At 44.9% G+C, this 26,894-nt stretch overlaps 1 protein-coding gene across 1 annotated transcript in view; it reads right to left on the bottom strand.

The window, feature by feature from the left end:
* GLYR1 (glyoxylate reductase 1 homolog) overlaps positions 1 to 17,472 on the bottom strand; it is a 456,170-nt gene extending 438,698 nt beyond the window's left edge. Inside the window, exon 1 of the mRNA XM_085632218.1 lies at positions 17,405 to 17,472. Coding sequence (XP_085488344.1) covers positions 17,405 to 17,454 — 50 coding nt within the window. The 5' untranslated portion in view covers positions 17,455 to 17,472. The remainder of the gene's footprint in view (positions 1 to 17,404) is intronic.
* Between the last annotated feature and the right edge of the window lie 9,422 nt (positions 17,473 to 26,894).

Here is a 26,894-nt window from a genome sequence, read left to right as displayed (position 1 = left end):
AGCATTCCTTCTGTAGACCCACAATCCATAATTATCAACCTACACGCAGACAGTTCCACAGTATTTGCACACCCACAATCCTTTTCTTGCTCACTTTCCATCTATTCAATTTTGATAGAAAAGAGCCATTTTTTCTTTTTAGCAGTGTATAAAATATGCAAAATGTTCTGTTAGAGCCTCCATAATATACAGCTCTAACCATAAAAGGTCATTTGTGTTGGAGGCTGTATTCCGAACAACCAATGAGGAACAATTTAGAAACAACTACAAGGATACAGCCACGGAGCCAATTGAACTGTGAAAAATACAGTAAGCTTATAGACGATATCCTTTGCGTGTGCGTGTTTTCTTTCAGGGGGTGTAAGTGTGGTTTTCAAAGTCAAACATACTTTCAGGTCACATAGCTACACTGCATAAGCAGTAAACGGTTATAGGAGTCTTCTAGAATGGTGCTCCACTAATGGGAGCAAGAAGAAAATGTGTCCCGATTTAAAGGGAAATGAAAATAAATGGATTCAGCAGAATGAATTCAAATTGCTCAACAACTGGCAGCAGCACAAATAAAGAGTTCAATTGATAGGTTACCCCAGTTGTAGCATTAAAAAACAAAATCAGAGTATAAAGAGGTTTGTCAGTCTTACTCGAACAGTTTGCACATCTTTTACTTTATTATTTATGTGGGATTTTTAAATAATTTTCACTACGAACATTTTTAGGAGTGAGGTTACTGCTCCTGTACTTTTTTAGTTCTCTCACTGCATATGCACAGTCCTTTGGTGTATTGCATACAAAGCCAATATCATTTGCCTGGGCACTTTTTTTATTTTAATATGAATAATTCTTTGTGAAGGACTGTTCACGCTAGAAGACTATGCCACTGCCACTGTAAAGAGTATAGTTATAATTAACTAATCCTCAGTTGTAGTTTTTTTTTATATAGAGAATTGACCTAGGACAGCAGTGCTCTAGGAGAGAAAAGAGGTGGGGCAGGCAAACACTATGCAAGGGAAACAAAATGGGCACTACAGCTGCATGTTTAAAGCAATAGCGTTCTCACAACTCGTGCTTTTCTGAAATATGGATGGATGGGATGGCCTCCAGTCATTTATCTGCGTGGATGAGAAGGAAGGCACGTTTTTTTTTTAAGCAGCATGTGTGGTCACTCCTCTGCCTGAACATCTTGAGGAGCAGGCTGGTGTACACTGTTTTACCAACAGAAGCTCTACATGCAGAGAATGGATTGATTTGTACATCTGTCCAAAGCAAGCCATCAATCCCACTGAATGAAACATGTACAATACAATGCAAACAAATGTTATACTTCTGTGACCTAATCCTTAAGTAAGGAGCAGACTGGTGTACACGGTTGCTGCAACAGAGGATCTACTTGTAGAACGTGGAGTGGTTTTGTACATCTGCTCTTAGACAAGCTACCAATCTCACTGAATGAAAAATGAACAATACAAGACAAAATAAATGTTATACTACTGTGAGCTAATCCTAAACTAATAGAATATAAAGCCATGTATAGGTGGAAGGGAAATATCCCAAGGCAACCAACAGATGAACGGAGAGCATCCAACCCCCATTTCTGTGTATTAGCCCATCGCGTGTTCTCTTACTGTTGTTACCCCATCACCTACAACCATATCAGAGAACGACTAGATCCACTAAATGACTTGGGGTAGTTCCAAACATGACAATCTAGCAAGCCAATGTCTAAAGCAAGCTCACTCAATCAAGTCTGTGTCTTAAGACAGGTGGGACAAAGCCACTTTCAGTATGTTAGGTGTTGTGCTGACACAAGGTCTTGCCCAACTGTCCGTAGTCAAACCAGCGATGGTTTCTCCACAAGGGCAGGAGAGCCTCGCCCCAGCCTGCAGCAAGCCGCGTAGGAAAAAATAAAATGTCAATTAAATAATTTAACCGCAATTTTATTTTTTACCAATGCTCGCGCCGCAGTGCCCCTGAGCCAATAGAAATGCAGGCTGTGTCCTCTGCTTCCAATTGGCAGCCTGAAGGACTGGAGCAGTGGTTGGCCAGACAAGCCAAAGTGCGCATGTCAGTTTAGCAGGCTGTCTTGCGAAGGCCAGTCTGACGTGCGCACTTTCAAGCTCTCCATCCTGAGCAGTCCTAGACATCTGCGTGGCCTCCAGTGCCTGAAGGAGCATCCGACCAACCCGCTGCATCCAATCCTGGAAATTCTCTCATGCTGGTTAACCTCTTCGACGCCGATGACGGAACGGTTCCGTCATGCACGTCGGTTGGGCTGTGCTTATGACGGAACCGTTCCGTCATGGCCCCGCCCGCGCTCCGAACTTTCAGCACCGCGCGGGAATCCGCGCAGCGCTGAAGAGGTTAATAGCATGACAGCAGTGTCTGGACGGGTTAGGGGAGCTCCACATCAGACTGCAGTTCACAAACACCGACAAAAACGTGCCGCAGAGGGTTAGTTTCTTTTTTAATAATTTTAAATCTTAGTGTAGTTTTATTTTGGGCTTTTGGAACGAGTGATTGTTTTGTTATGGGCTTTTGGTGGGGGGGTGTTTAATCAATCATGTGCTTAGGATGGGGGGGGGGGTTTTGTTTAATTTTTTTGGAAGCGGTGGTGCTGTTCGCTCACCCCACCGCTTTTCAAAGATCACCAGCTGCCCCCGAGTCAAACATAAAGTTGAGTACTACCGAGTTGGGTAATAGCAACATCTGCTAGAACCCAGGAGTATCCACAGTTGGTTCAATGTTATCAAGCTAACTTTGAAAGCTTTGTAAAAGAAAATTACACAAAATGGCTAATAAAAAGGACAAACGTCTTTTTTTTACTTAAATTATGCTTAGTTAGGATCTGTGGCACAGGTATACTGCTAACAGGGAATCATGCTTAAAAAGGATCGGTGTCCCAAGTAAGCTGCTAACTGGAAATCCAAGAGACCTGGATTGTGGTACTGGCGTCTTCAAGGGCAGACATTGTAGGCCTTGATCAACTCACTTCAACTCCATATGTCAAAGTTCCTAGTTAGCACCCGCAATGGAGAACACATGTAAATAAAGCTGCATAAAGGAATCAAAACATTCCAAGCTTATAGTGGGGAAAATTGTTATAAAAGGTATTTCAAGTGCATACAAATCCCTGGTTGTTAATATTCCTCACCCACTAAAGGAACCGAGATCGCAAAAGAAATAAAACATACGTAGCAGATTGGACAGAGATGAAGATAGTGTCAAGATGCCTGGAGATCCACACTCAACTCAGGTTAATACAAATTAAATATTTCCATAAAACTCATTAGAACCCTGAGAGGCTCTGGTGGCTACGAAGTGTTTCAACATAATACTCTTCAACCTTCCACCTTCCAATGCTCCCTCTTCCACATAGATTCTTAGTTATACATCATGGACGTGAATCTACTTCGCGAGGTTAAATATTTAAAAAGGTGCCACAATAGCACAGTCTCATGCCATAGACCACAGAGCTATTCCTCAAATAAAACAGAGCTTGGAGACTCGGAGAGCAAAGCCAACACTGAGGTTACAGATACCTTAAGATTCAGGCTTATAAGTAAAACCAACCCAACGTACGTGCTCTTAAAAAGCAGTATTGGTATTGTCAACATGAATGATGGAATGGCTCCATATTGATACTAACAAAACTGTAGAAGCAAGATTCCTTTCCCATTGCGCAGCCTACAGTGGATCCTGGCACTTCACACATGACATTCTTGTGCAGAAATAACATTAGATTAGATCTATTGACAAGAATGGCATTTTACATGTGGATAGCTTTAATTTAACGTTGGTTCAAGAAGGTTTATTCAAGATTACAAATAAAGGTTTGCGATGGTGCTATTACTTACAAGAGAAACCTGTTCAATAAATATCGGGATTATGGATATGATAACTATACATTAAACCTGGCAAAAGAAAGGTGCAAAACACCTGGACAGAAAATTCAAATAAGTGTAGAAAGTTTTAAAAAGTGCTAACAAGAAATATATAATACCATTTTCACGACAATGAAATACCATGTGGAAATAACTCAAGCTGAACAGGTGCCTTCAACCAGTCGTTCACGAGCTACCAGTAGCTCGCAGACACCTTCAGAGTAGCTTGCAGCCTGTGTTCTTTTTAAAAAAAAATAAGCATAGGGTCACGTTTTCCTTTTCACGTTAAGGGGAGGCTGGGTTTATTCTACACTATTCTCATGAGGCTGCACATACAAGGGACTAATAATGGTGAAGAACTGAAGCATGGAGGCATTTAACTCCAAATTAAATGTCCTTGTCAACTCAATATTGGAGCATGACAACACAAGGAGGTTTCTGAAATTTTTAAAATGGGAGAAAATTAAAGTGAAGAATTAACTTAATGATTAAGTTAACTCCATTTTAATCTTCTCCCATTTCAAAGTGCTGCATTTATGAACAGCAGGCTTCTAGCTGTCAATATACATTGTGCTTTATTTATAACTGAAATTTTTTAATTTTTACAATGGGAGAAAGTTAAGGGGAAAAAAATATTTCTGTGACATTTTAAGTCCTAATTAATGTGTTTCTCAACCTTCAATTATGCCAAATTTGTCTTACTATTTAATGAAGCATGATTCTTCACATAATATGAAACATTAATGCACTATAAAATTCGTCCACTTAAAAAGAAATGGCTGTATTTTGCTGTTATAAATATGGCACCGTTTCTATAGGCCACTGAGTATAAAATACTGGCTATTTGTAAATGTGAAATTCAAATGGGAAAAAATTTAAATGAGTTTTATGGAATCCATATTAACAAGTTTCACTTTTCGGTTTAAATTCCGACCATTTCAAAGCATTGCATTTACACAGTGCAGGCATCTTGCTCCTAGTGGGTGGTAGACACTGTACCATATTTATAAATAAAAAATACAGCAATTTTCTTTTTTTAATTGGGGGAAATTTATAGTGCAGAAAAATGTTCCATAATATGAACTTTCTTGCAGAAAATATTTCTGCACCTTAAATTTCGCTCCTCTAAAAAAACTGGTTGTATGTTTGAATTCTATATCTAACTGTGACACATAAGGCAAAATGAATCCCCTGTGCCATAAATACATATGACACAGGCTCCCATTCACCCATACATCATATTTATATGCCTACATGTTCATGCATCCCCAGAGGCCATACTCTCACTGACAAACATGGCAGCCCTGTCATAGAGCCCCTAGCCAAATTATTTGGTTCCAACCATAGTATCCGGCTCTGTTGACTTTTTAAAAAAAATATATTTATGGTTTTCGAGTATAATAAGCACATAACACAGATTTGAGAATAATGGATACAGACAAAAGTAAAAGGGTATTGATTACAGATTACTCCTGTTGGTTCACATTATCTACGCTTGCCAAGTACTGGCTGAAGTCTTGTTAATGGGGCTGTCGTATACTTCCAAATCTTTTTGCCATCAGCATTATCCCATGGTACTGCGAGCAATTCTAGCATCCCACGAGGGGATCAGTCACTACTTAGTATGCATATCTTTCACCCATCATAGTCTAAGGTAACCTAGAATGATATGTACAAGCGAGCACACCAAACAGAACAGCGTGATCTTGAGATCCTTCTCGTCACAGGTCATCTGGGGTTAACCTGTGAGAGGGGGAGAGCTGGGAGTATCAGCGATGCCAGGTTTGTCGGAGGAAGGCTCCGCAGTGTGTGCCAACAGATATTGTGTAAGGGGACCCCAGATATCCCTAGGCCTAGAAGTGCGGGGAAGTGTCTCAGCCTGTATAGCAAGTTGTTCTTGACAAAATACCAGGTCATCCAGCCAGTCCTTAAATTTAGGGGCCCGCCTTCTACCCCATCTACAGGCCACTCTGCGCTTTGCTAACAGCAATGAGATAGTGCTGTATCGGCGGTATGGCTTAGGGACCTGTTCGGTGTAGCCTAGTAATGCGGTCAGGGAATGCATTCTAGCGCTAGAGACGTCATACAAGCGCTAGAGACGTCATACAAGTTAGAGCCTCAAATATTTGCGTCCAGTATTCCATCACCCGTGGGCATTCCCAGGATAAGTGTATGAACCCGGCACCAGGACTGCCGCATCTATCACAATGGTCTGTGTCCCTTAACCCAAATCGATACATCTCACCCGGGGTATAGTAGGATTGTTGGAGAAACTTATAATGGATTATACGCAGTCTGCAGCTAGCAGAAATGTGTGCAGTTTGTGAGCAGCAAAATTTCCACTGTGCGTCTGTTATTTCATTGCCCAGATCTTCAGTCCAGTGTGCACGTGCAGCGCTAGGGGGTTCTGCACGCTGCGTGCGAACCTTTCGATACAGGGTGGAGACTAGGTGTCTCGGGCTTGTAGTTACCAACAATTGGTGAAGCGGCTCAAAGTTTGCTGGCTCTTGGGGAAATTTCAGAATAATAGACCGCATGCCCTGTCTCAGCCGCACATATAAAAAGAGGTCAAGAGGGGTGGGTGGTGCTCCGTGGAAAAACTGATCTGGTGTGCAAAAGCACCATCGCAAAAAAGATCCCCCCCATTTAGTGATGTGCATGCGGTCACATAGTTTACGAAAGCCTGTCTCTTGTAGTAGAGATAGATGCGGGTGATAGGACAGGGGCAACGCTGAAGAATAGAGTACCGGCGCGTCGAGGAGGCCCATAATGTAATGCCACTCATCTACCATGATAGTGGTTGGCGCAGTGTCACGAGTGCGAGGGGGTGCTTGTATCATCCCATCTAGCGGGATAGGGTCCGATAACCAGTGTTCTGCCGCGACCTGTGGCATGTATGCCGGCGGGTGGACGCAGAAGTATGCGTTATTTGTGAGGCGTTCTATTGCAGTTCCATAGTTGAGTCGGAGCATTTCGTCTCTGTCTCCGGAGACCTGGATCCCTAGGTATCGCAGGTCCGCATCACACCATTCGAATGGGTAGTCTAAAGGGAATTTGGTAACTGTCGGTGTTAGGGGAAATAGTTGCTATTTCCCCCAGTTAATGTGGACGCCGGAGAGTATCCCAAAGAGGATGAATTCACGTAGTAAAGGATTAAGATTAGTTCGGGGGTCTCGTACATAAGAGTGTCAAATCATCCGCGTATAGGAAAATCAAGATTTGGTGCAAGTGACATTGTAGCGCCCTTTCCTGGTGATGTTGGCGCAGCTTGCATGCAAAGGGCTCAATCACGAGGGCAAATAAAAGGGAGGAGAGCGGGCAACCTTGTCTGGTGCCCCTGGAGATTGGAAACGATGACGATAAGCTGCCATTTTTAAGTACCTTGGCAGTGGGCTGGTGATACAGCAGCGCAGCTGTATCTAGGAAACAAAGAGGGGTGGGAAACACATACGGAGCAACACACCAAAGAGATAATCCCACTCAACTGAATCAAACGCCTTAGTGGCAGCTAAGAAAATAGTAGCCAAGGAGAGTTCAGGTGCCACGTTCTGCAAAACAGAGAACAGTGTGCGGAGATTATGAATGGTGGCGTGGCTGGGGACAAACCCTGCCCGGAAGCACTAATTTCTCCATCAGGAGGATTACTCGATTCGCTGTGACCTTAGCTAAAATTTTCGTGTCGCAATTTAGGAGCGATAGCGGTCTGTATGAATCGCAGGAGAGGGGGGCTTTGCCTGGTTTCAGAAGGGATGTGATCAAGGCTTCTCGCATTGATAGGGGAGTGTGCCGCATTCCAGGGATTCCTCGTACAGCTCCTTCAGTGTGGGAGCCAGTATATCTATATAGTTTTTATAAAATTCAGCGGGAATGCCATCCAAGCCCGGAGCCTTGGTAGATTTTTGCAGCATTATTGCTTCGCGAATTTCATCCAATTCAAATGGAGCACAGAGGAACTCCGGTTGGTTGTCCTCTAGCCAGCCCAGTGCCACGTCCCCCAGGAAACTATCAAGTTCGAAGTGATCCCTGCGTTGTAATGTATATAGTGTGGAGCAGTGTGTGGTGAATGTTGTTAGTATATCGGCCGTGTCCCTGTGTGTCTCCCCGCCAGGGTCTGCGATTTCTATTATGTAAATGGATAAGCAAGGTTTCTGTATCATTTCCGCTAAGGCCTTCCCTGGTCTCTCTCCTTCCCCACATCTCTGGGCCCTCTAGTATTTCTCCTTAAACTTTGACTCACATATCGCAGTGTCTGTATAGTCCGACAATTCCTCTCGAAATTCCAGTTGCGCTTGTCCCGCTTCCCCCCTAGCCATCCGCACTTCTAGCATTTTAAGTTCCTTCTCCAATTTCCAGAGTGTGCTTTGAATATCTCTGAGCACTCCAAAGCTTTTAGAGATGCAAAACCCCCAGATTGTAACTTTTAAGGCCTCCCATATTATTTCTACCGAATCCACAGACCCCCTATTCCTCTGGAAGAACTCCTAAATCTCTACCGACAGTTCACTATGGACACAGTATCAAATAGTGCAGTTGGTTGCGATCTCCAATTACTTCTAGGCGTTTCATAACCTGGAGGTGTGATCAGTAGTCGCACAGGCGAGTGGTCAGAGTAAGTTCTAGGGAGGTGTGTCACTCCAGTAATGGATGAGCCCAGGCCTTTCGAAATTAGACAGTAATCAATACGGACCCAGGTTGAAGCCCTAACCGTAAAATGCATGCCTTCCTTGGCAGTGGGGTGAATGTGGCACCAGGTGCCAATGAGGTTTTCCTCTTCTAGGATCCCCTGCATAACTGCCTGCGTTGTGGTATAATGGTGTGGTGCTGTATTAGACCTGTTGTATACTGGGTTAAAAGCCACATTAAAGTCCCCTCCCCAGATCACGTGGGTGGCGCCTATGGCCGCAATTTTCCCCCACAGGATGGTAAAGAATTCAGGTGCATCGATGTCCAGGCCATAGCAGCAGAGCAGTGTGACAGTATCCGCCCCCAGGCATCCCCATACAACATATCCCCCCTGCGGATCTATAATCTACCCCATGGGCGTAAACGGTGTCCGTCTTTTGAGGAGTATCGCTGAGCCCCGTGCATAGGAGGAGTATGAGGAGAACAGTGTATGGGCTGCCCATTTGCCAGCAAACGAGATAAGATGTTGCGGGTTAAAGTGTGTTTCCTGTATGAATGCTATACTTATTTTGTGGCGATCCAGATATGCAATAATCTGTCTAGGCTTCCTGGGGTCTCCCAACCCACGTACATTCCAGGGTAAGATCCCCAGGCGATTATCAGACAATGATTCAGCCATACTCTCCATCGCTGTCAGTACAGGCACAGCGCAAGGCGTTGCTTGCCATAATAAGAGCAAATGTATAGTCAGAGTGCTGTTTGTCTGTATATAGTACAACCAGTGCTAAACTCTGAACATCTATCCCTCACCCTCCCCCTCCCACTGAAGCATCCTAATCATGCCAGAAAGTTTCGCCCCTCCCTGTTCCAACAAGTACAAACCACCATAGCAATTTGAGCTCAACTGGTTAGGTGAGAAACTTAGAAGAGGGATCACCCAAGTGGGGATTATATCTAAGTGGCGCACGGGTATGCCTCACTCCCTCTGGGATGTGGAGTGGTACGGTCAACCCCTGCTTGGGAATGAGGGTGCCCGGTGTCCAGTGTCACTTGGTACTAATGCCATAGCTAGATTTAATAGTTCTTATGTTCTGTACACTGCAGCAAGTTCCAGACGTGTCCCATGAGTCACAGCAGGCGAGTTCACCCATCTCCGGCGCAAGCATGGCGGCCCGGTCGGTGGATCGTGTCAATCGAGATCAGAGGAATTCAGTCTCGACAAGTCATCAGGGGAGTGCGAAGCCTTGTTGTGATGTTTTAGTTGCTTCAGAAAGTCTTCGGCCTGCTGAGGTTTTGAGCAGAAGGTTTGTTTACCTTGGTAGGTGATGCGAAGGCGAGCGGGGTATAGCAGTGCGTAGTCTATTTGAGCTTGCCTCAGCTTCTGCTTCACCGGGAGGAATTTACGCCGGTCTTCCTGCACAGTTGCGGTGAAGTCCGGATAGATGGTGAATGGTACCCCTTCATAGTGCAGTTGTTTCTTCTCCCGCGGTATGCCCTCTCCACTATAAAGTGAGGAGAAAGTGCCTTCGCCCCTACCACTGCCAGCACTAGCTTCTCTATATACATCTCCATTTTGCCCGTATTGGTACTTTTTGGTATGCCTAGGACCCTGTGTGATTCCTGCGACTCCTCGCTTCGATGTCTTCGTATTTGGCAGCGATTGGTTTGAATAGCTTGTCCATTTGGGTTACTGTGCTTTGTATATGTGTATTTGCATCTTCTGCATCCGATATACGGCGCTCAGTCTCCTTTATTCTTTCCTCATGGCCATCAATTTTGCGAACTATGGTATCCATGCGCGTCTTCAGGATAGCCAAAAGCTGCAATGCCTTGTCTGACCTCCAGCAAGATAGCTTTCATGTCATCCTCTGGGACGGCAGGGAATTCGTGAGTTTCTTCGCCCGCCGGATGTACTCGAGTGCTTTTTTTTTGGGTTCGAAGTGGAGCCGTGGCTGCTTTGCATCTGGCTTACCCATTCTGGTAATCCGCGCCACTAGGCCCGGGTATGATGAGAGGTAAAGCGTCACCCAGCGCGCGGTAGAATGCGTACTGGTTGCCTCCCTGTATTGCGGAGTGTCGGTACTGTGCAAGGATCAGTGACCGCTGGGGAGTGTGGCCACCCCTACTGCGTCCATGCGGCACCTTGCCCCCCCCCCCCCCCGGGCACCGCCTCCAGCCACTAATGCAGGCGCCGAAGTGGCAGCCCCTGTTGCAGGGCGCAAGATCCCAGGCGCTGCGCCACTGTGCAGAGCAAAACCTGCACGCCGGTAATACTCTGGCTCCAAACTCCCCGTGAAGCTGGCATATATTGTGTATTATGTAGCGCATTCAGTAGTATGGTCGGCTGTGTTACTGCAAGGCAGGAGTTACAGTCTGTTGAGAGCGCACGTTATTGACTCAGGGCCTCTGCAGACAGCGCAGCGCTATGTTGGAGGTTTACACGTTGATGGCCAGTCTGCTCCCCAGTTGGCACTCGCCGTGCACCCTGCCGCTGAGTTATGGGCGTCACTATCCTCCGCCTCAGTCTACTGTAGTGGCCGATGCAATATGTCTTCAAGCTCTGCAATGTTGAGGCACTCACCCGGGAAGCAGCAGAGGCCCACGCGCCACATGGAGGCAGCGGTTTTGCGCTATCTGGTCCTTGCCGCGCACCGGCTCCGAGCTGCACTGTCCTTCCTTCAAGCAGCAAGAGTTGTCACCGCCGCCCCCAGTCGCAGTCCGGCGCCAACGCACCCACCCTCTCACGGCGTCGCCTCTAGTGTATGGGCGCCGCAAGTCCGCCGTTTGCTTGCATGTACAATCATATGGGCAGGGTTCGCTTCGGTATTTCGGCATCGGGCAGACACAATTAGTTGAAAGCGCACGCTGTTTACTTGGGCCTTCGCGGACAACGCAGCACTGTGTCAGAGGCTTACTCGCTGATGGCCGACCTGCCATCCGATCAGCACTCGCTACGCACCATGCCACTGGTTTACGGGCGTCAATATCCTCCGCCTCCGTCAGCAGTAGCGGTCGGTGCGGGTTGTCTTGCCGCGCTGTGATGCGGAGGCACTCACCCGGGAAGAAACAGAGGCCTGTGCACCACGTGGATGCCACAGCCCTGCGTTATCTGGACGTGCCGGGTTCCAGCTCCGAGCTGCTTCGGGCTGCACAGCGGCAAGATCTGTCACCGCCGCTTCCAGTCGCAGTCTGGCACCAACTCGCCTCAAACTGTCACTGCATCGACTCCAGTGTATGGGCACCTCAAATCCGCCATTTGCTGGCGGTTACTAGCATATGGGCAGGATCTGTTTTAGGATTTCAGCACCGGGCGTCTCACACGAAGATGGCCATTCCACACGTGCGCCACCGGCTCTGTCGGCTTTAAGCTTAAAGTCAATTATGCTGGGCGTGGGATTGTCAGGTAGCACTATGCGAGTGGCTTGGCCTTCAGTAGCTCACACAGGTTGTTTACAAAAGGAAGTGATGTACTAACATCCTTTTCTATTTGTAACCGACAAGGCCACTGAACATTGAAAGAGTGACATTGTCTGAAGACTTGTAGAGAATGCACTGAGGCTAAGGATTATGATCTGAAATGCAAACACCTAGCACGCTTGAATTAGGAGAAATATGCTCAAAGAGATTATGGGTTTGACTTCATGAAACACACATTTTTCTATTTTTATCTACAGTGGGGGAAAGAAATAGGATTTCTGTTTCGCTAACACTAGGATTGTGTACACAATCTCTTGTCTCTAATAGATTTTCTGTGCCAATTAAGTATCTGATTGGTTGAGAATGTCTTCGTTGTATCTTGAAGACTGGTTGAGAATGTCTTCGTTGTATCTTGAAGACTGGTTGAGAATGTCTTCGTTGTATCTTGAAGACTACAAGAATCAAATTCATAACCATCTTTATATTTAGAGTCAACTGTTAGTTTAATAATTAAATGCAGCAGTGCTGGGAAAAGTTGTAATACAGCAGGCATTCAGAAGGAATGCCCCCATCTCAGTAATGCTAATTGATGTGCAGCCAGTATTTAAAATAAGAAAGAATATTCAATTTACAAGAAAATCCAGCGCCAAGCCAATTGAACAAACTTTGTTGAATTTCTAGCCTCTCTTTAGAACAACTGCCTTTTTAGCATTTCCTTAGTAGCATACCTAGATTACCTCCCACTAACATCTATTTAATGCACTGTAGTACAGAAATCGCCAAACCAATGAGTCAATCTGGACAAGGGATTTGGAGATTTTGCAATCATCCGCAAGAGTAGTTGCTTTTTAAACTATAATTTGGAGAAGTCATAATCGTCTTTTCCAGGTCCTTCCAGACTCCTACGAAGTCCAGGACAACTAACAGGAGCAATGGCACATAAAAAACAAACTCGTAATTCATTTACAACCACACATTTACTAACCTATCTACTCGCTGTATTATCTTCAAAGAAAGATTTTCTATCAGTCAATGAATACAGACAATTCACCACAGAGAAAGCAGTCCTCTTTAATGACTAAAAATAAGCTTTCATTCAGGATGAGGGATGTTCTTGATGAGGCATGGTAAACAATTATTGTCAGATCAACAGAACTGTTCTCAGCATGGATGCTATATCAAGTATCAATTCTTCCTTCCTCATAATGCTACACCAGCAATCAGAAGTATGACAGAAGGCAATGGAACTTTGCATCAAACTAATTAAGGATGTTGTACTGCAGTTCTTGGGATACATTTATTCTTTATGAATCACTGGTGTCTCTGCATTTTGCAATTAGGAAGAATTATCAACATCTTGCAAGGTGACCTAAATACATCAGGGAGGGTACGCATCAGATAGCTGCCCCATACTTTCAAAGCCCTGTTTACATATTGTCTAGGAACAAAGCTTCACCCCAAAGTCGTAAAGCAAGGACTCCCTTTGTTACTGTCACTATATATGTCAGAAACCTTCATTAAAAAACCAGCTGCATTATTTGGGTATGCTGTACATTAGAAGTAACAAAGATGGGCTTACAGAAACCCTACAACTATCATTGAATGTTGACTCAAGAATAGGAGTGGAGTCATCCCTCAGGATATATATTGAAAAGTACCTTTATCTATTTGATGACAAATCTGGCAATTTCTCTAATAGGGTCCTACAAAATACGGAAAAATTATAACATTCACTTTTCAACACTATGCCTGTCTATTTCTTTCCAAGGTAAAACCGATAAATACCATGGTTAACAGAGTGTGGTATTTTAACAAACATGAGTAGACATCCTCCAATGCACCGCTTTGCAAGACAAAAGGGATGCGGACTATTGTAGGTATCTATGAGACAATTATCAGCCTACAGCTTTTAGCTCATCAGTGTTTATTTCACAGAATGGAAGAACTTTTCTTCCCCAATGGAAGGAGAGTCCCCTTTCAATAGTTAATTTTGATTAGGCTTAATAATAATTTCAAGTTTATTAACTCCAACTCCCAGGAATCATATCATGACCAAGGTGTGAAGGGACATGCGCCAATACAAAACCCGAAGGTTTGGTACTGCTAGCTGTATCTACTATGGGAAAGGTCTTGGACAGCATCCGCCTGTAGAGTATGTTTAAAAAGTTATCAATGAAACCATATACAAGTGCACATGATCGCTGAATACCATTTTATCTGCACCAGCTAAAAAGAATTGCAAACTCGATGAAATATGAAATCCCAAAGACAAAAAAAGTAGAACTTCTGCGCACAAAAACTGGCGATACACATCACAGAAGAATTAGTCAAAGCATTGCATCTTTATGTTGCCATTCACATAGGGCAAAAAACACTGCTCTTATTGTAAGAGCATCCACCATCTTACAAGGCTTGCATCACATACTTTCAGGATGCATTCTATTCCCAAAAAATACTAACACACAAAAGTGCTGAAACCACTTGACATCAAAAGACTGCACTATTCAGCATGCCACACTTCTAGAAACAAGACACTGGAACTGTAGTAACCTATTAAAAAAAAAAAGAAAGAAGCTTCATGCTATTATTTTAGGGAAGCTCCAAGGACAATACCATCTAAAAAGGCCACACTGCCCATTATACACAGAACTCGCCATGCTCTCCAAAATGGAATCCACGGGGGGGGGGTGAAAAATACAGCTACCCCTGCTTGTGTCATAGCATAAAGTGTCAACATAACTTACAAGGATGGTAACACCACCCTCTCACTAACAAGATACTTTATGATCTTAATTTTCCTATTTGAAGGAATCTGTCAACTTCCTCTAGAGATCCACAGGGCCCCATCTTCAGGCGGCATCCTATCCCCATTTGATTTGAAATATTAAGGTATCTACTTGCCCATAGGACAGGTTGCTTCATAAATCTACTTTCCTGTAATATCAAATCCACTTTCCCCCTTGTTGCCAAGTAATACCGCGATAAATTATTATATAAAAGCTCTGATAATAGCCTCTCTGGTTATACAAGGCTCATACTAGAGTAATGTTGGAATTCTAGCAATTCACTTATTTTGCCATCTTTCCACAGATCTACATACTGGGACTGGAGATAGCGTTAAGCAATAATTCCAGGGTTGGAATGTGCTTTTGAGTCTGTTCAACCCTACTGATTTGCATGGTTTAGGGGTTTTCACCAGCTCTTCTCTAATCTTTTCCAATACTGAGAAAGGCTGGAAATTTACTCCTGACAAGAGCAGAAATAAATAGTCTTCCAGGGTTGTAAACGCCCAACAGATTTTCACGAGCAAATCTATACATGCATATTTGCACGTGCTAGAATGCAGTTCACAAATATTTTTTAGAAGTACTTTTTTCTGGCCTACTTTTGTACATTATGATGAATTCAAGAAAGCTGCAAATCTGCTCTAATGCAAAGACATTAATTATGGGTGCACTTTTGTTACTTTATTTAGGTATTGGGCCCCTAATTAGGTCTTGAGTTAACCAAGACCTTTTATTTCGATAGCTCGCTCCATTTATAGCCTGGCTTCACTGTGGGTGACAGCACTCTACGCTTTCACAAGGAGCATATTGGCACAGAAAGTAGTTTTGTTCAGTGCGGGAACTACCGTGGCAATGTGTGCTTTCTGAGACCAAAAAATATTACTCTTTGCCTAAGTTTGTTATAATGATGAGGGCCTGCCAGCTCCCACGACAATAAAGTTTAACAAAAACCAGGGCAAAGCAAAACATAACGTGAATTGACAAAAACAAAAGGCTGTTCACCAGTGTCAGACCTATTAGCTTTGCCATTGATTGTTTATTTTCTTGTTTCCCATAATCTTGTTTAAACGAGTTGCACTGATTTTCCATTATGAATATTTTTGGGGGATTACTAGGGTTAAATTAACACACTTTACTAGATGATGCTTCAAAGAAAAGGTAGTTAAAAATTCACAGTAGTTTAGCAAAAACGTTTTTTTTCCTAGTTTATTTTATTGTGAACATTTATTTTGCAAGTAAAGACTCATCAATCTTGCTTTCAAGCATTATACGTACTCTTAAATTGTTAAACTTTCCAAACATGTGTACGCACTAATCTACTGGAACCACTCTCAACATTGCAGTACGAGCCTTACATTTCCTTAGTGCGTTCACACTAATGTTCCCTAATAATAAAGGCTTTGCATTAATGAACCAGGAATACAAGTTCGAACAGCATTAACATATGAACACAAATATTACTCTAAGTGCAGAAAATGCCCTTCCCTGATCCATAATGTGGAACTGCAAACTGCCAGCGTTTGTGCTGCAGGGGGTTGAGCCTACTTGTCACAAAGATAATATAAACATGAAAACGTGTTATCCTTGACCCCAAACAATATGTACTGGGACTCGGGACATAGCAATTCCACACCCCTGGTCTAACTCCTCTAGAGAGCATCAGTGGTATTTCACCGTCTCCTGTGGGGATTGTTGGAGGCCTTGACCTACTAATCCTATTCTCTGTGGCCCCCGTGGCCATTGTGGATCATCTCCGGTTTGTCCCGCACCCAAAAATCAATTAACCTAACGTTGCCTGTTCACTTTTCGCTCATCCATGGAAGACCTGACCTAGATCCGCAACATCCTACTGGCTAGTACCAATTCCTAAAAAGAACCCCTCATGTCCTGTTACGAAGATTCTCCACAGGTTAAACTACCGCCTCCTTGTGTATAGTCAACCTTATTTCCCCTTACGTAAGAAAGCAGCAATGACCGGTGCCCCTTTACCTGTGTAAACCAATATAGCCTACTACGATTCGACCCCCCCCCCCCCCTAGTGGTATGCCGTAACCATAGTAGTGCAGATGTGACATCAACATACCACACTGCCCAACCTTCGGCGATCTTATAGTTTTTTTTTTAAAACCTCACCTCACCCCCCTACCCCCCCCCCCCCGCCCCACCCCCACGAGTTAAACTGCATCCTTCGTGGTACTCATGCAATACTCCGTAGCCTAAACATCCCGCTGCCCCCTCCAGGAACTCTCTTAAGCCCGAACCTATTCTCATCCAAGGGCATTCTTCGATCTGCTCTAGCCTCCTACAAAGACCATTTGTGATTCTCTTCCAATCGTTAAGGATCCTATCGCCTGCTCCCACACTTCTAGGGATGCTCTGTTGGATTCCTCCCATGATTCGAGTTTATTGTCTCCAAGTATTGGTACGGTCTCCAATAATGTTTACTAGACAGTGCCTCCTCCAGGGATCAGGTTTTCCTGTGGCGTACTCCTTTCAACTCTACGCATATTACAGGAGTCCCTGGCATCCTCGGTCAGTGATACTGCATGCTTACACCACTCTCCACTGGGATCCTCCGTGGCCTGCTCCCTTCTCAGGGACCATAACATACTATGCAGAAGAACAGCTAGCATCCCTCACTCTCCCGCGGAGTCCGTCCTCCCCCGGATGTACTTCATTGCACTAGATAGCCGTACTCACCATACCAAATCGCCTTGTCGCAGACTTAGTCCCGCTACCGTAGCAGCCATTTTACCGATCCTTGGTCTGCGTGAGACTAGCCGCGCGTAGCATCTCGGGATCCGGAAGCCACGCCTCCTCACGTCCGCCAAACAGAACAGCGACGAAATCGAAATGAAAATAAGCCAAATACAGATGACAGCAAAGTACAAGGAAATAGAGAAAGGACACGCATGGGACTAACAGAGAGCTAGAGTGCTAACATTAAGAGTGATAGCACAGACTGATATTCTAAGGCGACATGTTTATTTGTTAATTCTTTATTTTATATTTGTAAATAGCGCGAGCAATACCCGATGTTGCGAAAGCGCTTTACAGAAGAGCCATTTCCTTACATGGATAGTTACAGAGAGTTCAAAAATTACCAATCGTTACCAAATATAGTTACAAACGCTCTAGAATTACAATGAAGCAAGTTATACATTAGCCATGATATATGTAGTAACAAAGAATAATAGGGTCCGAACAGCGGTGATGAAATCACTAAAGATTTATTGATAAAGGAGGCCCACAGTCAGCCAGGAACAAGCGTGGCTGACAAGCAAGGCAACTGGCCTAAGAATGCCTCAACATTCCATGACATAATTTATATACATGGTCAATTTTCTATATGACATCTTAATGCAGTAAGCAAGTTAATGCAGAGTGAGCTGAAAGCAAACTATAAAGTACAATCAACTTTATTGCTTTTTATCTAGAGAACATATACAACATCTCCCTTTTATCAAAGATACCGCAACATAACATATTCTTTGTACTTATTAGGAAAACGAGAAACCATACCAGATTGAGTGGATGTACCACAAAACATATTTTGTGAAGATGCACTACTACCATAAGACATATGATTGTCAGATATAACATTTGAACTTCCTGCTTCAGATATAGTTGAATTTATAACTCTGGTTCTGTCAACTTGGGATTCAGAAACATCCTTAAACTCATCACTATAATCAGTGTCATCAGGGTAAATATTTTATTTGTCAACATTTCTGGTAAACAAAGATGGTACTGTATTTTCCTGGTTAGGAACGAAATAAGATTCTCTATTGATGTTTTCAACAGATTACAAATCATGCCATAAATACCCATTTTTTCCATCTGAAACATAACTTTTAGATTCACTGATAAGTTCTTTTTGACCAGGTTTAAGCTTAATGACGTTACTTTTATTTTTCCAACTTTTATTAGTTAAGTGAGCAGAACGTCCAGAAACTTCAATTTTCCTAGTAGATTATGACGGAAATTCTTAATTTTATTAAAGACACAGAGGCGAGTATTATGCTTTCTTATCTTGCCTTTATTCCAATAGCAGCCAAGATAAGTACTAAAACTACAGTTCTCAGAGGGCCGAGCAAACCGCTGGCCAATGGGAACACACAAAAACAGAACATCATAACCAATCAGGTCGTAGTAACAGGTATATCGTCATAACTAACTGCGAACAGTCCTCTTTTTGCTGGCGAGTAGCTCAGATAGATATATAGTCAATAAATAGTGGAACAATAGATAACACAATACAAAAGGCCAGAGTCCAGGAACAAATCTCTTGACCAAAATCCAACCAGGTCACTCGAACAGCAGGAATCACAGTGAAGGAAGTCAAACAGGAGGAAGAGGCGTCACGAAGAGGTGAAGGACACTCTTGCAGATTATGAATCCCATCCCGAAGATGCGGGAGGCAACGCTGGAGCCGCTGTAGGGAGGGAGAAAACAGAGATTAGAAGTGTTGAGGCAAGATAATACTCGCCTCCGTGTCTTTAATAAAATTTAGACTTTCCATCATATTCTCTACTAGGAAAATCTACGTTTTATTGCAAGGCTACTATTATGCTTGTTCAAAGCATATCAATAACCAAGGAAACAGTTGAAGCAACCAGTTTGCAATAAAACATTCAGAATACATTATCATTAGACCAATCTGCAGATCTAAGAATGTCCTCCAAGCGACAGCCTGCCCACAAAGCATTGGAGGCCATGACTCCGCTGGTGGAATGGGCCCTAAAAACAGAGACATCAATGCCCGCAAGGGACATGACCCAATTAATCCAATGGGCCAGAGTAGTAGAGGAAACAGGAAGAGGGGTTTGCAGAAGGAAATGAGAAGTTGGGAATGGGAGGACGTTCTGAGATCAGAGGTTCTTTGCTCGTATATCTTGAGGCATTGACCTACACATAGCTTTGGATGGGAAGGGAAATAAGGATAAAAAACAGAGTTTAAATTTGTCTTAGTACATTTATTAACTTGAAACAAAACACCAGTAGGAGAAAACTGGCGAGCAGAAAGATCCAGAGCTTTAACATCTGAAACACGTTTAATGGAAACAAGACAAAGTAACATGGTAAGTTTGGCAGAGAGCAACTTCAGAGAAAGAGCGGAGTTGTCTGGCCAATCAGAAAATAAATTAAGAACCAAATTAACATCCCATCAATTAGAATACTTAGCCAACGGACTTTTGGAAAATCGTGCTTCTCGAAGAAGACGGCAAATGAGAGGATGAACTCCGACACGCTTGCCATCAATAGGACAATGATTAAGGGAAATGGCTGATCTATACAAATTGACCATTCTATAGGACTTACCTGCACTGGCCTCGGAAGCCAAGAAATTAACCACAAAATTTAGAGGAGCTGAAAAGGGATCGATATGGCTTTACAGACACCAGCTTGACCATAAAGACCAAGCAGACTTGTAGGCTTTGGAGGTACCTGGGGCCCAGGTTTTGCTGATAAAGAGAGAAGCTTCTTGCAAAATGAGGAGGTCAGGAGGGACAGACTGGAGACTTTCCATGCTGACAGAACTAAGGAATTGTCCAGGATGAGACTGTGAGGATGACCCAAGGGATTGAGTAGCAGATCGTTGCAAACAGGGAGAAGAACCAGAAAGTCCACCGTCATCTCTAGAAGAGACGGGAACCAAGTCTGTGATTGCCAGAAGGGACCTACTATGACCAGGGAGGTCGATTGATGACAAACCTGAGAAAGTACCCTGTTGTTCATGAGGAAAGGAGGAAAAGCATAATTGAGATGAAGGGACCAGTCCTGGAGAAAAGCATCTGTCGCTAGTGTCAGAGGGTCCGGCCGCCAACTGTAGAAATGAGGCAATTGGGCGTTGAGGTGAGAAGCAAAAAGATCGACATGAAAAAGGCCCCACTTTTGAGAAAGAGATCGGAAGACGGATGGAAGAAGCTTCCAATCGCTGGAATCTCGAAGATAGCGAGAATGCCAATCTGCTATGGAGTTGAGATCTCCAGGAAGATACTCTGCTTTAAGCGATAGTTTGTTTGTCAGACAATATTCCCAAAGACTCTTTGCTAGCTCTGCTAGAGGTCTGGACTTGGTACCACCGAGATGGTGATGGAGCGCAAAAAACCCTGGTAACAGGGAAAGCAAACCCGTACCAATATCCTCCCTTCTTCACAGACCCGACGTCACACTAACTCATTCACACATGCAGTCATTGGTGGGGCCCATAACACCGACACTCACAATAACCATTCACCAGTCTGCACACAGTTGGAGGGATGAGCGGTTCAAGCGCTCAACATATGGGGGGGAAATACCTTATATCTTATAGTGAAAGAAAGGTTATTTTACAGAATATATATCAATATCCAATCCACCTACAGATCTCAATCTTAAACATCAAGGCACTCCTCCCATGTGGCCAATGGATCAAATAGTTGGATTGGTTGATGGTGATCTAGAACCAGCTAAAACACATTTAAGATTTAGATCTTACCCTTCTCAATAAATCACAAACTCATTCTTTGTCAATCAATATCTGTTTATCTAAAATTTCTTAGCAAAGTTAAAGTTACGTTTGGAGAGTTTATATAAAAATTACAATTAAATCGCAGAACATCATATTTACCTATTCTGACTATCTTTAGTCCTCTAAGTCTATCGTCATTCGTCAAAGCAGATTAATGTTCAAGTTCTGTGCTCAGCACGCCACAGTCTCAAAGATCGGCCAAGACCAGAGACGTGCAAGCATCCGGCAATGCCCATAGAATTAGGAAAAGTTCGTAGTCATCAGACATTTGGGCAGCATCCGGACCATTTAGGATTCAGGAACGCAGCAGTCACCCTAAGTGGTAGAGTTCGTGTAGCGACACCGTCGTCGTCGTGGTCATCGATTAGTAGGGTGGGAAGATTGGAAGGAAGGTCCCTCTCTATTCTACCATGTACTTTTATAACAAAATCACAGTAAAAGTTACATTTTGATAATTCCATACAGTCGTGATTGGTTGATTGAGATCGTCCGGTGGGGTTTAGCACAGTTTGAGGGGTGAGGTAACAGTTCAGTCCATTCCGGTTTCTTTTGTAAACGTCCTTTGCTTTGTCACTTGGTTGTTGTCCCACCGTGGCCTTGCCTTAGTACAGTGGGTTACAGGTCATGCAGAGGCTACAGTCATCTTTGTTGCACATGCGCTGTTCATTTCGCGCCTCGTGGGACAGTGGCCACATCGTCATGTCGCGTCCGCGGCCATTTTTATTTAGGCCCAAACACCAACTTTAGCAAAACAAACACAAAAGAGTAATTAATGCATAGAAATAATAAATCTAATGTTAACCCCTTACTAATCCCTCTATGTGCTTGTATTTATCTAGCGTATAGCAACATTTAAAGCGTTTATATTCACCCTTTACGTTGTCTTCTCGGGCAACATTACAGAGACATCACAAAAGCAACATATACCTTGGAATATTCTATTTATTACATATACTACTGTTAGTATGCGTACAGATTTTAGACATAAAGGTTATTTAGCCATGCAAAATGCAAATCCCATGTATATTTTGTATATTAATAATGTTAATTAATAGAACATGCAAACTCATTTAAAATATTATAGTTAATAGATTATTCAATTAGTGATCTCATGCAGAATAGGGGGGTATACAACATTTTGTACTACCCGCTCCATCAATCCCCCCTTTGGTGATTTTGTTTCAATTTGTCACGAAAGTGAAATAAATTCCTTTCAGTTAATTTACATCTCTGTTTCCCCAATTTCTTCTCTTCTAGCTGTTTTATAAATGCTTTCCTTCATCTCTTCTAATTCTACTTCTATAAATTCCCTCTCTTGTCTCTTATTTTGCCTTCTTTTCAAATTTTCTCTTTTTAACTTTTTCTGCATTTTCTTTCTTTTATGACACAGACATCCTAATCTTAGAATTAATACTATAAAAATAACACAGGTTAATGGAAATAAGATCCTACCTATAAAGGTACCACCTAAGTTTAATAAGAAATCCTTAATAGAAGAAAGTTTCTTCCCAATCTTTTCCCAAACACTTTCAACCTCCAGTGGTGTAATTTCCTCATGCAATTCAGTTATATTTTTAATGTAGATTTTCAGACTTTTACTTTCGTCAAGAATGTAAGTACAACAATGTTGAACTTTCAGCATTCCACAGACTCCACCCTCTTTTGCCAATAATATATCAAGGGCAAGTTGATTTTGCATTACCATAGCACGCATGGCAACCATTTCAGTATTTACCAATAAAAATTCTCCAGCGGTGCTTGTTGACAAGCAATACACTACTGTTGATAATTTTCTAATTTTGTGTGCATTCAGGGATATTCCCACTGCTGGTATCAATGCTCCAAAGATGTCTCCTACAATTTCTGACCAAGATTCTCTCTTTCTACGAGCTAATAGACTACCTAACTTATGTACACCATCTTCTCCTCTTCCCATGTGGAATATCTTTGGAAAGATCAGACCTTCATAACATGTGCCATACCAATGGTCTGGCAAACGATAATATGCCTTGTTCCCGCAGATAAAATATAACCCAGGAAAAACTGGATCATTTCCTCCTTTAAAGCCCCATCCACCTATGATTCAATATGTATCATGGCACTCACTATTACCTACAAAGTAATTATCATATGCAGTTTGATTCCTTTTAATACACAATTTCCCTTTCTGAGGCCAATCTAAAGCCATAGTTGGACTAGCTTCTCCCTTCAAATGTTTTTCCATTTCAACATCCCAAACTGTCTTTTCCTCTTGTCACGTCGATCTATGATCTTCTCCTCGGGATGGCACTGATGCTGTGTGTGGGTCCCCCTCCCATCCGTCCCCAGCCCGGAGAATGTAGTATACACGCGGACTAGGGAGACGGGTGAGCGAGGGAAAACGGGATGGGAACCGCCGGAAGAGAGAGACCTGGAAGAAAAGAAGCACAGGGTGAGAAGAGGAGCTAGGACACCTGTACCCCTCCCTATAACTCTCTTGGAGTGGAAAGACCCTGGTACCTGGTACGCCAGACTCTATGAAGCAGAGGTTCTTCGCTCTGAATGTGGAGGACTTGAGGGTCACCACGACTCGAGGAAGCAAGGTTCGGGGTGGCGCTACCACTTCCACGCTCGGAAATCCGTGAGCGGAGGAGTGCCAGTCAGGAAAGGTTCTCTCCCCTTTCTTCGCGGAGTGAGGTGGAGCGTTCCGCTCGATTCCCTCCCGAATGTCTGGGGAGAAACGAGCAGCAAGCTGTAGAGTGGTTGCGGGAAATCCCTTCGGAGATGTCCGCGCTTCTACTCGATGCTCACGGCTCCTCCGTGAGCAGAGGAGCGCACTCCGAGGTGTTGCACGCCCGGCAATCCGAGGGCTGAGAGGGAGTGTCAGGAAGTGGAGATGACCGTTGAGTTGTCGACGGGCCGGGGGTCAAGTCTTGCGGCGTAGCTAGGGGAGCGGAGAGCACAGAGTCACTCACCTCGCTGCGACGGCGTCGGCTACCTCACCGGTACAGGAGGGCGGAGACTCGAAGGCTCGGAGGGCCGCTGGAAGTTCCGAGGAGCTGCAGAGGCTGGCGGGCTGGAAACCGCGAAGCTGGCAGTCTGAGAGCTGTTGAGAAGATTGCAAGAATCATAGGCAACGCCCCCGGGGTGGCTGTGGTCTTTTAATCGCTGATGGGAGGTCACGTGATCGGGCGGCCGCGGCGCCTCTGGGACGTGTAGTTCTTCCGGGTTCTTCGTGGCGATGCCGGCGATCTCGGAGCATGACAGCACACCCCCCTTCACCCGCCGCCACCGGTGCCCTCGGGCTTGGCCGGACAGCGACGGTGAAAGTCTGCCACCAGACGGCGGGCGTGCACCGCAGATGCGGGTTCCCAGGAGTCCTCCTCCGGGCCGTACCCCTTCCAGGACAAGAGGTACCACAACTTTCCCCTCACTAGTTTGGAATCCAGCACGCGGCGAACCACATACTCCCGGTCTTGGTTGATCCACACCGGAGCAGGAGCCCTCCGTACCGGACAGTGCGAGGGTTTGAGGAGAGAGACGTGGAAAACAGGATGGATGTGCATGTGCGGTGGAAGACGCAATTGCACAGCTACGGGGTTGATGTGTTTGACCACTGGGTAGGGCCCTATGAACTTGGGGTTGAAAACACTGGGCTTCCGAAAACGGAGGTTCCTCGTGGACAGCCACACCCTGTCTCCCTTGCGGTACACCGGCGGGGGCCGGCGATGTTTGTCAGCCTGCGCTTTGTATCTGGCTTTGGCAAGCCGAAGGTGTGCACGGGCCTGTTTCAGGGAAGAGTGGATGGCTTGAAGCCGGCTCTTGAGATCGGGAAGGCTGATGTTTTGTTGAGGGAGGAGGAAGGGGACGAAGCGTGGATGGAACCCCGTGGCGAGAAAGAACGGAGACTGCCGGGTGGAGGAGTGTTGAGAGTTGTTGTATGCCACCTCAGCCACCCATAGCAAGTCCACCCAGGTGCCCGCAGCTTGGTCTGCGTAGCACCGCAGGTACTGTTTGAGTGTCTGATTTAGCCTCTCCGTTTGCCCGCCCGTCTGTCTGCGGGTGGAAGCTCGTAGAGAGGGAGGAGTGTATGCCCAGTGCTTCACACCACACCTTCCAAAACCTTGCAGTGAACTGTGCCCCTCTGTCGGACACAATTCTCGTCGGTAGTCCGTGAAGTCTCACCACGTGTTGCAAGAGGAGTTTTGCCAATGCGCCCGCTGTGGGCACCTGTTTGCAGGCTATAAAATGTCCCATCTTGGTGAGATAGTCGATGACCACGACTATCGCTGTGCACCCTTGATCTTTCGGTAGCCCCACCACAAAGTCTATGGAAATGCGTTCCCAGGGGTTCCGAGGCGTGGGTAGTGGCATTAGGAGGCCTTGGGTCTTTTGATGGTCGCTTTTCATTTGGGTGCAGATGGCACATTCTTTCACCCACCGCAATACGTCGGGTCGAACAGAGGGCCACCAGAACTGCCGCATCACTTTCTCCAGGGTCTTGGCGCCTCCCGTATGCCCTGCACAAGGGAGGTCGTGACACCAGGTAAAGACGAGTTTACGGAGTTTGTGGGTAGGTACCAGTATCCGGGATCCGTTTACCGGGAGGCCTTGTTGTATGCGCCTTTCTCTGTGCCTTTTTAACCATGAGGACCAAGTTCCTATGGGTGAACCTGTTCGTATTCCTCGCTTCACCCCTTGCAGGAACGATTCGGTGTGCATGCTACCGATAACTTTTTCTGGTGAGAGGATGGGCTGGTCAGGTGCCTCACACGGGAAGTGTGGGAGGGTTTGTCTTGAGAGGGCATCGGCTTTCTTGTTTTGCGTTCCTGGCCGGTATGTGACCAAGAAGTGGTATTCCGCAAAAAAGAGCACCCATCGCTTCAGCCGGGGAGAGAGGTGTCGGGCCGACCGCAGGAACTGGAGGTTGCGGTGGTCCGTGAACACCGTTACCTGATGGCGGGCCCCCTGTAGCCAATGACGCCATTCCACGAACGCTTCTTTGATGGCCAGTAGCTCCTTCTCGGAGACGGTATAGTTACGTTCCGCTGGATTCAACTTCCTGGACATAAAGGCCACCGGGTGGAGTTGGCCCGTGTCAGGGTGGCGTTGGGAAAGAATGGCTCCCACTGCTTCATCTGATGCGTCGGCTTCCACTATAAACGGAAGATCCGGTTGTGCGTGGCGCAAGATGGGAGCGGTGGTGAAGGCATTCTTGAGCTGTTCAAATGCTGTTTGGGCCTCAGGCGACCAGAGGAAGGGTATTCCTTTTCGTGTTAATTTGGTGAGAGGTGTCACCATTTGTGAGAAGTGGTGGATGAATCGCCGATAAAAGTTTGAGAAGCCGAGAAAGCTTTGGACCTCCTTCACTGATTTCGGCTGGGGCCACCGAGTCACCGCCTGGACCTTACGGTCAGACATGACCTGCCCGTCGGGGGTAAGCAGGACACCAAGGAACTCCACCGTGGTGACATGGAATTCACATTTGGTGAGTTTACAGAACAGGTGGTGTCTCTCTAAGGCCTGCAACACCGATGTCACATGGTCCACGTGTTCTTCTTCCGAGGACGAAAAGATTAAGATGTCATCTATGTATACCACTACATAGATGTCCAGAAAGTCCCTTAATACTTCGTTCAAAAAGAACTGAAAGGCGGCCGGGGCGTTGCAGAGCCCGAAGGGCATCACCAAATATTC

The sequence above is a fragment of the Triturus cristatus genome, chromosome 10 (assembly GCF_964204655.1).
Source record: "Triturus cristatus chromosome 10, aTriCri1.1, whole genome shotgun sequence".
Taxonomy (NCBI): Eukaryota; Metazoa; Chordata; class Amphibia; order Caudata; family Salamandridae; genus Triturus; species Triturus cristatus.
This window is presented reverse-complemented; position numbering and strand designations above follow the sequence as displayed.